This window comes from Nycticebus coucang, chromosome 1 (assembly GCF_027406575.1).
Source record: "Nycticebus coucang isolate mNycCou1 chromosome 1, mNycCou1.pri, whole genome shotgun sequence".
Taxonomy (NCBI): Eukaryota; Metazoa; Chordata; class Mammalia; order Primates; family Lorisidae; genus Nycticebus; species Nycticebus coucang.
This window is the reverse complement of record NC_069780.1, coordinates 49,109,945-49,126,647: the sequence shown is the minus strand read 5'-3', so window position 1 is coordinate 49,126,647 and position 16,703 is coordinate 49,109,945. Positions and strand designations below refer to the sequence as shown.

General features: G+C 36.3%; 1 protein-coding gene across 2 annotated transcripts in view; it reads right to left on the bottom strand.

Moving 5' to 3' along the window:
- The window catches only part of SPATA5 (spermatogenesis associated 5), a 351,563-nt gene that overhangs the window by 313,372 nt on the left and 21,488 nt on the right, over positions 1-16,703 (bottom strand). For both annotated transcript variants that reach the window (XM_053575876.1, XM_053575969.1), the window contains exons 7-9: positions 16,204-16,260; positions 13,982-14,105; positions 10,075-10,330 (exon numbers count right to left, since the gene is read on the bottom strand). In XM_053575876.1, the coding sequence (XP_053431851.1) occupies positions 10,075-10,330; positions 13,982-14,105; positions 16,204-16,260 (437 nt within the window). The remainder of the gene's footprint in view (positions 1-10,074; positions 10,331-13,981; positions 14,106-16,203; positions 16,261-16,703) is intronic.

The window sequence follows — 16,703 nt, the reverse complement described above, 5'->3', positions numbered from 1 at the left end:
ATGGAATCAGAAAAAACCTCGAATAGCCAAGACATTACTCAGAAATAAAAGCAAAGCAGGAGGAATCACACTACCAGACCTCAGACTATACTATAAATCGATAGTGATCAAAACAGCATGGTACTGGCACAAAAACACAGAGGTAAATGTATGGAACAGAACAGAGAACCAAGAGATGAACCCAGCTATTTACTGTTATTTGATCTTTGACAAGCCAATTAAAAACACTCAGTGGGGAAGATTCCCTATTTAACAAATAGTGCTGGGCGAACTGGCTGGTGACCCATAGAAGACTGAAACTGGACCCACATCTTTCACCATTAACTAAGATAGACTCTCACTGGATTAAAGATTTAAACTTAAGACATGAAACTATAAAAATACTAGAAGAAAGTTCAAGGAAAACTCTTGAAGAAATCAGTCTGGGCGAATACTTTATGAGGAGGACGCCCATGGCAATTGAAGCAGCATCAAAAATACACTACTGGGACCTGATCAAACTAAAAAGCTTCTGCACAGCCAAGAACACAGTAAGTAAAGCAAGCAAACAGCCCTCAGAATGGGAGAAGATTATTTGCAGGTTATGTCTCCAACAAAGGTTTAATAACCAGAGTCCACAGAAAACTCAAACATATTAGTAACAAAAGAACAAGTGATCCCATCTCAGGATGGGCAAGGGACTTGAAGAGAAACTTCTCTGAAGAAGACAGGCGCATGTCCTACAGACATATCAAAAAATGCTCATCATCTTTAATCATCAGAGAAATGCAAATCAAAACTACTTTGAGATATCATCTAACTCCAGTAAGATTAGCCCACATCACAAAATCCTAAAACCAGAGATGCTGGCATGAATGTGGAAAAAAGGGAACACTTCTACACTGCTGGTGGGAATGCAAACTAATACGTTCCTTTTGGAAAGATGTTTGGAGAACACATATAGATCTAAAAATAGACCTGCCATTCGATCCTACAATTGCTCTACTTGGTATATACCCAGAAGACCAAAAATCACATTATAACAAAGATATTTGTACCAGAATGTTTATTTCAGCCCAATTCATAATTGCTAAGTCATGGAAGAAGCCCAAGTACCCATCAACCCACGAATGGATTAATAAATTGTGATGTATGTACACCATGGAATATTATGCAGCCTTAAAGAAAGATGGAGACTTTACCTCGTTCATGTTTACATGGATGGAGCTCGAACATATTCTTCTTAGTAAAGTATCTCAAGAATGGAAGAAAAAGTATCCAATGTACTCAGCCCTACTATGAAACCAATTTATAGCTTTCTTATGAAAGCTATAATGCAAGTATAGCCCAAGAAGAAGAGGAAAGGGGAGAAGGATGGGAGGGGATAGGATGCGTGGAAGGAAGGTAATTGGTGGGACCACACCTACAGTGCATCTTACAAGGGAACATGTGAAATTTACTAGATGTAGAATATAAATGTCTTAACACAATAACTAAGAAAATATTGTGAAGGCTATGTTAATCAGTTTAATGAAAATATTTCAAATTGCATATAAAACCAGCACATTGTACCCCATAATTGCATTAATGTACACAGCTGATTTAAAAAAATTCTCAGACCTTTCAATTCATGCTATTACTAGACACCTGTGCATCATTTGTTTAAAAGGGCAGAGCTTCCTCCGCCACACAACAGTCCAAGCAGATGGAAAACCATCAGAGACAACACACAAAATACACAAAGAATACACAGGTCTACATATCATAAACACACAAATGTTCTAGGAAAAACGAATGTCTGGATTCTAACTAGTACGTTTAATTGTTAATTCTTAACTGTTTCCTTACCTGTGGGTTTTCCATCTTTCAGAATTATTTGCCTTTTTAAGTTTTATTCAGATCCATTATACATACTTGCAAGAGAAATTTTTACATTCATTTTCCCTTGAGTGGGAGAATTAAATGATGTAGTTTTGAATAGTACATTAGTATCACATAAAAACTCTGGGAAGAAACTCAACACTATTGGAGGTATTCAAAGAATTACAATACTTAATTTTAATACAGTTATTTAAATCAATTACAGAGAATCTTTCAAAATTGGTAGTTGGTTGGCCTAATCAGTGGTTCCAAAGTATAGTACCTGGAGCAGCAGCATTAACATTACTTGCAAGCTTATTAGAACTGCAAATTCTTAAGTCCCACCTCCACTTACTGAATTTAGGACACAGCCCAGAACTATGTTTTAACAAGCTGTACAAGTGATTCTTAAATACATTTAAGTTGGAGACACTCCTCTAACTCAATGACTCACATGCCCACTCATAGGCATGTGCAATATGGGGTACTTCAAAATTCACTTTGGAAACATTATACATTCAGATTTCAATTCCCCACTTCCCTTAATCAATTAAGTATCAGATGGAAATGTATGAGTATGAGAAAGAATGTGTGCGTGCATGCGTGTGTGTGTGTGTGTCCTATAGCTTCCCAAGTGTAGCTCAGCAGCTAGGGCACCAGCCACATACACCAGAACTAACGGATTCAAATCCAGCCCAGGCCTGCCAAATAACAATAACAACTACAACCAAAAAATAGTTGGGCATTCTGGCGGGCGCCTGTAGTCCCAGCTACTTGGGAGGCTGAGGCAAGAGAATTTCTTAAGCCCAAGAGTTGGAGGTTGTTGTGAGCTGTGACACTACAGCATTCTACCAAGGGCGACATAGTCAGACTCTGTGTCAAAAAAAAGAACCAACAGTCCTAGGTCAATCAATAGCGCTCAAGTGGACCCCAGCAGTATCTGTATCAATTATCACCTGGAACCGTGCTATTGATACAGTTCTCAGGTACCAGATCAGATCTACTCAACCAGAAATTCCTGGAGGGTGAAACTCAGCAACCTGCTTTAGTAAATTCTACAGATTATCATGTATCAGAATCACATAATAAAAGTTTGAGAATCCCTGCTGTTAAGTCATCAGTCCTGAATTAAAAACATGTGAATGAATATGAATTCCATGGAGGAGAAAAATAGAAAGAGACAGATTTAATTTAACATATCCAGAAAAATATCTCCTAAAGACAGAATCTCTTAGTGTCCAAACCCACAAGTCTGGTTAAGGTGCCTTACAACAGATATGCCAGTAGCCTTTCATAAGCACTCCACTTAAGCACAGCACAACTGGTGAACAATGAAAATGCTCCCTAAAAACCACGTGTTAAAGTCCACAGTGAGAGCCAAAGCCAAGAAATCTGTCAGTAGTAAGGCAAAAATGCTATTTTCTTTAACATTTCCAGTCTATTTATTTCATGCAGCCTCACTGCCTTACATTTTTGAGTTTTACATAGCAATTACAACTTATTTTTTGCTACTTACAAAGGTAGCAATAACCACTTAGAGAGTTCCTTTCTCAGCACAAAACTAGAATTTCCAAAGAGGGTGACGTCTGAATCCCAGTAAGTATTTACAAACAAACCTTACCTCGACATTCTCCACCTTTACCAAGGGTAAAGGGCAGTAATCATATTTCCCAGCTTTTATACATACTACATATTTCTCAGTCTATCTTCTTCAATTCAATGCCAAAATACTTGAGCACCCGTAATGTATCAGAAGTCACAAAGATAGCCTCCAAGTATTAAAATATCACTGACTCTTTTTACAAAAAAAAAAAAAGATTCTAGCTTTGTCAGTAAATCTATCATCTGTTTATTGATTATGACTGCTTCCATTTGCCCAAGAAAATTTAGCATGTTTAAAAAAAAAATACAAGTTCAAACTTGCCTGGTCAGTTATTTTAAAAGACTGAGAGCCACTCAAATTATCCCCTAGTAATTCCTCTAAATTTAAGTGAGATGAGACATTAAATGTTCAATTCATTTAAAATTCAAAATAATTCAAATTCACTATGTAATAGAATTTTGTTTAATGCACACATCATAGTATATGAAGATGCCATTGTATGTTCAATTAAATTAGATACACCTATGTCCATTCTATTGCACTTGGAGCATAATTCTACTTTTTAAAATGCTCAGTTTCATAATTGTGTTAGCTTGCTTCTAAGTCACACTATTAACCTAATTTAAAATTTAATCAAATTCAAGTAGTTGGACAAAAATTATAATACAAGGGATCAGTAAAACAAAAGGTTGGTTCTGTGAAAACATAAACAGAACATATATACCATGAGCTAATAATAGATAAACAAGTAATAGAAAAGATTCAAATAACCCCCATCAGAAGTAAAAAAGGCCAAGTATGGTGGCTCACACCTATAATCCCAGCACTTTGGGAGGCCAAGGCAGGAGGATCACTTGAAGCCAGGAGTTCAAGACCAGCCTGAGCAAGAGTTAGATCGCGTCTGTACAAAAAATAGATAAACTAACCAGGTATGGTGGTGCACATATTTAGTCCCAGCTACTTGGGAGGGCTGAGCCAGGAGAATCATTTAAGCCCAGTAGGTTGAAGTTGTAGTGAGCTATGATAGTAGCAATGAACTCTAGACAAGGCCACAGAGTAAGACCTATCTCAAAAAAAGAGGAGGAGAAGGAGAGAGGGAGGTAGGGAGGAAAAGAAGGAAGAAGTAAAAAGGAGACATTACAACTGATAGCACAGAATACAAAATATCATCTATGACCACCATGAAAATTTCTATACATACAAACTAGAAAATCTAGAGGAAATGGATAAATTTTTGGAAACACACAACCTTCCAAATTTGAATCTAGAAAAAAAAAAGAAATCCTGAACAGACCAATAATGGGTAGCAAAACTGAATCAGTATTAAAAAAAAAAAAGACCCTCCCAAGCAAAAAAAAAAGCACAAGAACAGACAGATTCATAGCCAATTCAACCAGAAAGAACAAACACCTATTCTACTAAAACTGTTCCATAATATCAAAAGGAGGAAAGCCCCTCTTACTCATTCTATGAAGCTAGTACCATCCTAATACCAAAACCATGAAAGGACACAACAAAAAAACCACAAACCAATGTCCCTCTTGAGTATGGATGTAAAAATCCTCAACAAAATACTAGCAAATCAAATCCAATAGCACATAGAAAAGATAATTCACCATGATCAAGAGGATGGTTCAATAAATGTGATTCACTACATAAGCAGAATTAAAAACAAAAACCATCTGATCATCTCAATAATGCAGAAAAAGCATCAGATAAAATCTAGTACTCCTTCATGATTTAAACACTCAACAAACTAGGCATAGAAAGAACACACTTCAAAATAATAAAAGCCATATATGACAAACCCACAGCCAAAATCATACTGAATGGGAAAAAGTTGAAAGTATTCTCCCTAAAAAGTGGAAGAATACAAGGATGCCCACTGTCATTACTATTCAACACAGCACTGGAAGTCCTAGCCAGAGCAATCAGGCAAGAGAAAGAAAGGTCATCTAGGAAAGAGCAGGTCAAACTATGCCTGTCTGCCAAAAGTATGATTGTACATCTAGCAAACCCTAAAAACTCCACAAAAAGACTCATAGAATTCATAAATAAATTCAATGAAGTCTCAGGTTACAAAATGAATATACATATATCAGTTGCATTTCTATACACTAGTAACAGTCCAATCAAGAGTCAAATGAGAGTCAAATCAAGAACTTAATAACACGTACAATAACGACAAAGATAACATTCCTAGGAATACACTTGTGAATTCCCAGGTGAAAGGTGAAAGCTCTCCAAAAGAACTAAAAAACATTGATGAAAGAAATCATAGATGACACAAACAAATGGAAAAATATCTCATGCTCATGGATTGGTAGAAAGAATCAACACTGTTAAAATGTCCACATTGCCCCAAGTAATTAGCAGATTCAACACAATTCCAATCAAAATACTAGCATCATTTTTCCCAGATTAAAAAAAAAAAAAAAAAACCAGAAAGATCCTAAATCCATGTTTTATGAAACAAAGAAAGAGCCCAAACAGCCAGAGCAATCCTAAGCAAAAGGAAACTGGAGACATAACATTACCTGACTTCAAATTACATTACAAGGCTATACTAACCGAACAACATGGTACAGGTACAAAGGTAGACACACAGACCAATGGAACATAATAGAGTACTCAGAAATAAAGCCATACAGCTACAACTATTTTTTTGATAAGACAAAAACATACACTGAGGAAAGGATGCCCTATTTATTAAATGGTGCTGGGAAAAGAGGATGTGGAGAAGAATGAGAGAAGAATGAAACCGGATCCCTATCTCTACCATACACAAAAATTAACTCAAGAAGGGCTAAAGACTTACATGCAAGACTTGAAACTGTAAAAATTCTAGAAGAAAATGTAGAAAAACTCTTCAACAACAAAATGAAATAAATGGGACTTAATTAAACTAAAAAGTTTCAGCAAAGGAAATAATCAACAAGTAGACAACATAGAGAATGGAAGAAAATATTCACAAATACGCCCAGCAAAGGGGTAACACCCAGAATCTACAAAGAACTCAAAAAGTGGGTGAAAGACATAAACGGTTTTTTTTAAATGATCAACAAACACAAAAATAAGTTCAACAATACTAATCATCAGAGAAACACAAATCAAAACCACAAAGAGATACCTACTTACCCCATCAGAATGACCATCATTAAAAAGTCAAAAAACAATAGATGCTGGTGCAGATATGGTGGGAAGGGACCACTTAAACTCTGTTGGTGGGAATGTAAACTAGTACAACCTCTACGAAAACCAAAACGGAGATTCTTCAAAAAACTAAAAGTAGACTACCATTCATTAGACTCCAGCAATCCCACCACTGATTATCTACCAAAAGGAAAATAAGTCATTTTAATTAAAAAAAAAAAACCTGCACCCAAGTGTTTATTGAAAATTCACAATTGCAATTATGTATAAGTTGTATTAAAAATATTAGTCTGCTTGACAGCATTGTCATTAAGAACACATAGAGGAAAGCCCTTACTAACTACCTAAGTGTAACTCATTCAAAGAGGCACAAGAGAAAAGACCATAAAGGGCAGAAAGGCCACGTGTATGAAGTAGCTAATAAGGCCAAGACAGGCCTACTGAATAACTTGGCTACTGATCTTCTCTATTTACTTTCCATTTTCTAATTATCCCTATCCTTTTTTTCTAATGTCTTTCTTAGTCTCCCTAACACCCAGGGAATATCACAGTTGCAAAGGCAATAAAATACCATCTACTCTAATCCCTCAATTTATACATGGAGAAAATGTAGGCTCAGATAAAGCAAAGAACTTGCTTAAGATCACAAGCCCAATTTGAAAGTCAGGGCTATCCAAACTTTAAAACCTATTCACCATGCCACTGACTCTTCAGAAAAATTCCTTGCAAAAAATTCTATCATACTGTTCTTAAACTTTATTCTGTTGCATAAAGTTAAAAGAATGATATTATATAAAACATACACAATTATTTGAGACAATATACACAAAACCCAAAAATTACATGTGATTTCCTTACTGGATACTATCAATATAATTATAACACATCTTTTCAAAAACTACCTTTTCATAATCTGATTCGTTGTTAGATTAAGGGAAAATAGAAGATTGATTCTACCCTTAGTTTCACTGACTAACATTAAGTCATAAAGCTACACCACTCTAAAAGAAATCCATTGTCTTATTTTAATTCAGAGCATGCAATTGAAGGCAACCTAGGCCTACCCCTGTTTCCCCGAAAATAAGACAGTGTCTTATTTTAAGGTGTGCTCCCAGAGATGCGCTAGGTCTTATTTCCAGGGGACATCTTATCTTTCCTGTAAGTAGGTCTTATTTTCGGAGGATGTCTTATTTTCGGGGAAACAGGGTAGGTTTTAAATCTCAGGTCTGCCACATACCGTGAGATCCCTTCACTCTGATACTTCTATCACAAGCTGGTAAAAGCATTAAAAGAATGTTTTCCCTTTCTCGTCTTCTCAATGTAGAACTCCTACTTTTTCTTTAAGCTTCTCCTTAGGATGGCACTTTTTCTATATAAACACAGCATTTCCTTTCCCCATAAGAGAACGCACTATATTTTCCACTTTACATTTTTAATGAGTACTTTATCACTGTATTAATAGTTGCTTACAAACCTTTTTCCTTTGTCATATTCTGTTTTTTACCTACTTTTCCTTCTCTAATGTCTTTCCCTACACGTATCACACCAGATTAAAAGGATGAAAGATTAACAGAAGGGCCTTCAACACCTCTTAAGTTAGGCAATTATGAATCAATTACTTGGAGATAGAAGTTTCTGAATTAAAGCTCTAAAATAACTGCTATGTTTTAAATATTCTCTATAAAACTCCTGTTGAAATTTAATTGCCATTGTGACAGAAGGTGGAACCAGTAAGAAGTCATTATACCATGAAGGCTCTGCCCTCAAAAATGGATTAATGTCATAATGGCAGAAGTGAGCTAGTTACACATGTGGGCTTGTTATGAAAGTGAGTTAAGCCCCTTCTTGCTCTCTGGCACTTGAACACTCTTGACTTTCTACCTTCTGGTGTGGGATGACACAGTATAAAAGCCCTTGTCAGATGCTGGCAACTTGATATCAGACTTCCTAGCCTCCAGAACTATGAGAAATAAATTTATTTTCATTAAAAAATTGTCCAGTCTGTGATATTCCATTACAGCAACACAAACCAGACCAAAACAAGCAAATTTCCAATTCAAGAATTTAATTTATTCCACTACCTATAAAGGTTAAACTTTCCTTAAAGCACTTTATAAAAATATCAGATGGGTTACAAACTGAAACAGAATGCCACAACTGGAAAAAATTCCTCCAAAGTGTAAAAGGACTTAGAAACACATACTCATAACAAAGAGAAGGGAATAAATTAATGAAACAAGATTACTGGGAAACCAAAGATGTTTTAAGTTTTAATGTTACTACAAAATAAACACATCTTCCAGGACAAAAAAAAAAAGACTATCTGATTTTTTTCAAGAAATTCTTACCTGCAGGATCAAATATTTCAACAGGTTGTAAAAACTGCTCTCACTGGGTGCAGTGGCTCATGCCTATAATCCTAATACTCTGGGAGGCTGAGACAGGAGGTCTGCTTAAGGCCTGTTAGTTCAAGACCAGCCAGTCTCAAACTGGCATATCCTCCTACATACATTAAGTCATTTCTAGATTACTTATAATAACTAATACAACATAAATGCTAGGTAGATTCAGTTGATCCTTGAACACTAAGAGGGGAGCAAATCCCTGAGAAGTCAAAAATCCATATGTAACTTTTGACACCCCAAAAACTACTAATAGACTATTACTGACTGGAAGCCTTACCTATAAGACTCAAATAACACCTATGTTTTAGGTTGCATGTATCAAATGCTGTATTCTTACAATAAAGTAAGCTAAAGAAAAACCAAATTTTTTCAAATTGTTGAAGGCCAAGGTAGATCACTTGAGGTCAAAAGTTCAAAAATAGCCTAAGCAAGAGCAAGACCCCCTTCTCTGCAAGAAAAATTAGCAAGCATGGTGGTATATGTGTATAGTCCCAGCTACTTGGGAGGCTGTGACAGAAGGATCACTTGAGCCCAGAAGTTTAAAGTTGCGGTAAGCTATGATGAAGCCAATGTACTCCAGCATGGGCAACAAAGCAAGACCCTTTCTCAAAAGTCAAAAAAAAGAAAAAGTGAGTTTTTTCCAGATTTCTGCAAATCTCAAAAAAAATTTCCAATATATTTGCTGGAAAAAATCCCAGTATATGTGGACGTGTGCAGTTCAAATCAATATTTGAGAGTGAACTCTAATTGTAATTTTTTAATTTTTATTTTTTGTTGTATTGTTAGTTTTGATTATGGTTTTTTCCCCTGAATACTTTTAATCCATAGTTGGTTGAATAGCAAATATAGAGGATCAACTGTATATGCTAGAATAGTGGTTATCTTTAGCAAGAAGTCTTGAAAGTGATTCTTATTTCCTTTTTATAATTGTCTGCATCATCTAGGTTTTTTCAATAAATATTTATAATTATAAATAATAGCGCTATCTCCATTAATAAGAAAAATATAAACCATCAGTGTATAAACTGGCATTAAGTCCATCAATATAGACTCACTATAACAAATCACATTCACCTGCTTCATTACACAAGGCTTTCAAGTCTGCTCCAACATATCCATGTGCACTATTTGCCAGCTGTAGCAGCTCAGCTTCAGTGAGCAAATGGGGTACCCTTCGAAGCAGTTTCTGGAGAATATCTAGCCGGTCCTGAGCGTTCGGAATGCCAATCTCAATCTCTTTATCAAATCGTCCAGGTCTACGGAGTGCAGCATCCAAAGCATGAGGGCGATTTGTGGCCCCAAGGACCAACACTTGTCCTTCACTTCCTTCCTAATAAAATAAAATAAAAATAAATTACATATTTTTTTAAAAGATTAAAGGGGGGGAGCTAACATTGACAATATAGATAAGCATGAATCTAACTGTCCAGGATACTAAGTCCTCTCCCTTCAGTATCCAACTTTTTTTTTCCTTTCTATCTCATATCGAAAGAAGAAGAGTTGTCTTCCAATATAAACTGGAATTTACAAATTCATAAACTGGAATTTAATGTGAGACACACATTAAATATACAAACACTGGGAAGTGCTGTGGCTCAGTGAGTAGGGCACCGGCCCCATACACCGAGGGTGGCAGGTTCAAACCCAGCCCCAGACAAACTGCAACAACAACAAAAAAAATTGCCGGGCGTTGTGGTGGGCACCTGTAGTCCCAGCTACTCGGGAGGCTAAGGCAAGAGAATCTCCTAAGCCCAAGAGCTGGAGGTTGCTGTGAGCTGTGATGTCACAGCACTCTACCAAGGGGGACAAAGTGAGACTCTGTCTCTAAAATAAATAAATAAATAAATAAATAAAATATACAAACACTAAGCAAAGCTAGTTAGTAAAAAAAAGATCTGTGTATACTTTTCACGATATCTGACATCACAGATAAGCAAAAAAAGTCCCCACGAAATCAGCATGCAGCCTGAGGGCTGCAGGTTTGGACACCCCTACATACAGTTTTATTACCCATGTATTACCTTAGCAAGAGATTTTTATTACACATTACTTTTATTACTCATTTTTCAAAGCTCAGCCGAAATGCTTCCTCCTCTAAAAAGTTTTCTAATACTTACTTCCCTAACATTTCTCACTAAAGCATAAACTATATCTTTCTCACAAACAACATAATACTATACGAGATAGTTGTTTTTGTTTAAGAGTTTGGGCAGCGCCTATAGCTCAAGGAGTAGGGCGCGGGTCCCATATGCCAGAGGTGGCGGGTTCAAACCTAGCCTGGGCCAAAAAACCAAAAAAAACCAAGAGTTTTAAACAGTCTTTTAACCATACTTAAAAGATTATGACTTACAATTATTTAAATCTAACAATGCTGTATTAGCAAGTTGCCTAAGAAATCATCTTCACATACAGATATTTTTTGGATATTTTTTGATAGATTTTTAAATTCATGAAAAGATAGACAACAATATAACCAATATCCAAATATCAATCATTTTCTAATACATATGGATTTTTACTTTCTGAAAATGAAATTAGGAACAATGACAAAGAACTACAGTCATGTTCAGTCACCCACAGAAATTATACAATATTCTATTCAGATGACCCAAGTGTAATCACAGAGATAGGCATAACTGGAATGTGACTGACAGTAAAAAACTCAAACCTAATAAATTATATTGAATTGCCAACAGAAAATGCATGCATACAATGAACCTATGAAATCTAAGTTTAGAAGCCCAAAACAGGTCCTTAAATATTTTCAGACTAAAACATCAGGGTTACATGCTTCCCGTCCTGACCAAAGACAAAAATACCCATCAATCAACGTGAAGCTCACCCCAGAGGCAAAAAGGCAACAGACTAACATGGTGATAAAGATTCTCCAACACTGAGCCTTCCACCTCATTTCCTACTGTAGTGCCAACAGTTGAGGTTGAAAAGGTCTGCACTGGATTCGGAAAAACAGGAAAAGAACTGAGGAGCCAAAGGTAACTGTGACATGCCCTTTTTTACACTCATGGTGGCCAGGAAACAGGTATGGGGGTATCTACCTTTATTCAACTCGTGGGAGCAGGCCCGCTAGCATAAGAAGCTTCTTTCCTCACATAGGAAGTCCAATATAAGATGTCTGCCTTGGAAAGTCCACATAGGTAGAAAGCTCTGGAGTATAGCAGTCAGAACAACAGTGTCTCCAAACCAAGCACTAATGACAATTACGATAACCTGGCAACTGCCAGGTTACTCAAAACAATCTGGCACCTCATGGCCTTCAGGGGAGAAAATCTAATCAATTCATCTTCCCCACACCTACTGCACAAAAACTCTTCTTATTATAATACATCTATGTATATTTGCCTTCAAGGTGAAAATATGGTCATCCATCAACACAGATATTTGGTCTACTTAATAGTTACATTTCTTATTACAAATGGACAAACTGGTATCCCAATTCATGTATCAGTCTCTTTTGAGTCTTATTATCATTGGTCAGCCCTCAGAGCTCAATGATGAACAATATTAAATTTTCCAACTTTATAAGCTGAGAACCAAACCTGGGGCATGGCAATCACAATTTACTACTGCCCCAGAACTGAGAACCAAGTGGTCAGCCAGCCTTCACCAGGTGATAATCTTTTCCTTGCAAACCTTTAAAATTATCAATCTGCGCTAGTAAGTAATAGACTTAATAACAAACTTTCATATTATTTTCACATGTTTAGTTTGTAGCACTAGCCAGTAAAACCCAAAATGTTCTAATTATCTAGTTTTTTAACATGTAAAAGGAGCTCAGGACTGTATGATTCCTAAAATTTTTCTGGTTCTAACATACTATGCTCCTAAAACCTTTGGCTACTAACAATCCACGATAAAAAGTGTATTTTTCTGAATAATGGATGTCAAGAGTCTGAGAGAATTTTTTAATTTCTAGTCCTGTGACTCTTTCTTTTAAAATTAACATATATCGGCTCACTGCCCATAGCACAGTGGTTACGGCACCAGCCACATACACCAAGACTGGTGAGTTCAAACCCAGTCTAGGACAGCTAAAAAAAATTAATATATAGTCTTTATTAATACAAGAATGTATACCCTATCAGAGAAACTGGTAATACAAGTAATTCTTTTTAAATGTTCTACACACTTTCCATTATTCTCATTTTCTTCCCATTCACTTGCCTAGCGCAATGGCTTGCCTTGAAAGAAATAATTTTTACATGAGTAGTAAGACTTACTCATGAAATTTCTTAATGAAATCCCTGAACATTTAACCACTGAATCTTCCTTACTCATCTTTGCTTCAGGTTTTTAAGTTAATACCATTTATCACAAAAGAAATCCATCATGATGTATTACTTTATATGCCACACAAACATGCCAGGTTACGTTGTCCTAGCAGTTATTATTTTATTATTTTTTTTTTTTTGAGACAGAACCTCAAGCTGTCGCCCTGGGTAGAGTGCCATGGCATCACAGCTCACAGCAACCTCCAACTCCTGGGCTCAAACGATTCTCCTGCCTCCTATATATAGTTGCTATAGGTAATATCTTTCTTTTTTCCTAGAATACCCAAAGACAGACACATAGAATGGTTTTTGATTCTACATATGTATTATATAAGAATTAACTAGTTGGCCACAGTAGCTCATGCCTGTAATCCCAACACTTTGGAAGGCTGAGGCAGGACGACAGCTTGAGGCCAGGTGTTCAAGACCAGCCTAAGCAACATAAGTAAAGCTCCATCTCTACAAAAAAGAAAAAGAATTATCCAGGCATAGCATGGTGGTGTTCATCTGTACTTTTTGCTACTTGGGCGGCTGAGACAGGAGGATTGCTTGAGTCCAGGGGTGTAAGGTTGCAGTAAGCTATGATGACTCCACTGCACTCTAACCTGGGCAACAGAATGGAGAGCCTGTCTCAAAATAAGTAACTGAACCAACCCTTTTCTACACAGTATCAACACTAGTGCTCTACTTACTGAACCAATGCCATCCATCAGTGTTAAGAGTGAAGCTACAACTCTTTTTTCTACTTCATTCTGAGCCCCTTCTCTTTTAGGGCAAAGTGCATCCAGCTCATCAATAAAAATAATCGATGGGTGCCTAAAAGCAAACAGAATGAAACCTCTAATTTACATTTAACTTTCACTTAGTTTCAATTTTTTTTAACTGAAATACAACATAGCAAATTTAGAATTTACTTAACAATATTACAAAGGCATTAGAATATTAAGCTAAAAAACCCTAGACTAATTCTACTCAAATTATTAACTTAACAACCTCACATTCTAGTCTATCTGCCCCCAATTAAAAAGCAGAGTATTGGCTCAGCGCCCGTAGCACAGTGGTTATGGTGCCAGCCACATACACTAAAGCTGGCGGGTTCAAACCCGTCCTGGGCCAGTTAAACAACTGCAACAAAAAAACAGCTGGGGGCGCTGGCCCCATATACTGAGGCTAGCAGGTTTGAACCCGACCCTGGCCAAACTTCAACAAAGAAAAAACAAACAAACAAAAACAGCCGGGCGTAGGGCAGCCTACCTGTAGCCCTAGCTATTTGGGAGGCTGAGGCAAGAGAATCACTTAAGCCCAAGAGTTTGAGGTTGCTGTGAGCTATGACACCATGGCACTCTACCAAGGGTGACATAGTGAGACTCTGTCTCACCGATAAAAAAAAAAAAGCAGAGTATTGAGAAAGGTCTATTGCTCATGAGATGAAACACTATGTCCTGGCAGAACTTTCCCACTAATGCCCATTGAATTGTTATGACTGGGTCAATTGTTATTGACTGGGTCAATTCTGAGGACAAAAATATCCCTTAGAGCATGTTTAATACCCAAAGAACATAAACTAGAAATGTTGTTTTAACCTATTTAAAAAAAACATTCTAGATGACAAATTCTCCCATAAAAAAAAGTGAATTCTCTTAGAAATGGAAACTTCAACTACCATAAACATAACAATAAAAACATACTAAAACAATAAGGTCTACCACTTGTTCTCAAATTTTTAGTACAGTATTGGGACTACAAACTACTTAATTTTACCTACCATCACTGGGGGAGAATTGACAATTTTTTTGATAAAAAAGCAGTAATTATGATGCTAAATACCAAAACAATGGTAAAGACATGCTATATTATAAATAATATTACATTAGACCAAGTTATAGATCATACTCTAACACCCATTACAATGTAACAGTGTAGCATGATCTCAGGAACAATCAGTAAAAACAGTTTCTAACAGGAAAAAGATTTGTCTCATTGAAGCAAAGTATAATATAAAAAATTTTAAGCGTAAAGAAAGGGCTACGATAATACAGCAGATAATAACCTACTAAGGGAACTAAATATAATAGATATGCCCAAGTACCCTAATGAAATAAAGTTATAGATTTATATGCTCAAGCAAGAACATGACTTATCAAACAACTGTTTTAATTCCTCTATGTAATTTAATAACTCATTTATCAAACTTCTAAAATATTAGAAATAAAGTAGATATATTTATATCAGATCTATAATCTATTTCTATTTCTAGTGCTATCACTACTATTTTTGTACTATTGTTTAGGCTTTCTATGACGTACTAGTCTCTCAGATTAGCACAGACTTGACTTTTAATTCCAAAACATTTAAAAATAAAGAGTACCAAAAAGCCCAAGTGCCCATCGACCCACGAATGGATTAATAAATTGTGGTATATGTACACCATGGAATATTATGCAGCCTTAGAGAAAGATGGAGACTTTACCTCTTTCATGTTTACATGGATGGAGCTGGAACATATTCTTCTTAGTAAAGTATCTCAAGAATGGAAGAAAAAGTATCCAATGTACTCAGCCCTACTATGAAACTAACTTATGGCTTTCACATGAAAGCTATAACCCAGTTATAACCCAAGAATAGGGGGAAGGGGAAAAGGGAGGGGAGGGAGGGGGGAGGTGGGCAGAGGGTGATTGGTGGGATTACACCTGCAGTGCATCTTACAAGGATATATGTGAAACTTAGTAAATGTAAAATGTAAATGTCTTAACACAATAACTAAGAAAATGCCAGGAAGGCTATGTTAACCAGTGTGATGAAAATGTGTCAAACATTGTATAAAACCAGTGTATGGTGCCCCATGATCACATTAATGTACACAGCTATGATTTAATAAAAAATAAATAAATAAATAAATAAAAATAAAGAGTACCGTAGAGTAGCTTTAGCAAATAGCTGACGTAACCTTGCTTCAGTCTCTCCATAGAATCTGTAACAAATAAAATACATTTAAGGATTTCTTATTATTTTTAGAACTTCATCTATAAAAGCTAATCTGATTTTCAAATATTTCTACAATATTTAAAATACTTTCAAAAATTATTTTCTTTCTTTTTTTTTTTTTTTGTAGAGACAGAGTCTCACTATACTGCCCTCGGGTAGAGTGCCGTGGCGTCACACGGCTCACAGCAACCTCTAACTCTTGGGCTTACGCGATTCTCTTGCCTCAGCCTCCCAAGCAGCTGGGACTACAGGCGCCCGCCACAACGCCCGGCTATTTTTTGTTGCAGTTTGGCCAGGGCTGGGTTTGAACCCGCCACCCTCGGCATATGGGGCCGGCGCCCTACTCACTGAGCCACAGGCACCACCCTCAAAAATTATTTTCTAAACTTAATTTTTATGCAAATTAAAGAGCAAATTTAGAAAACTTCA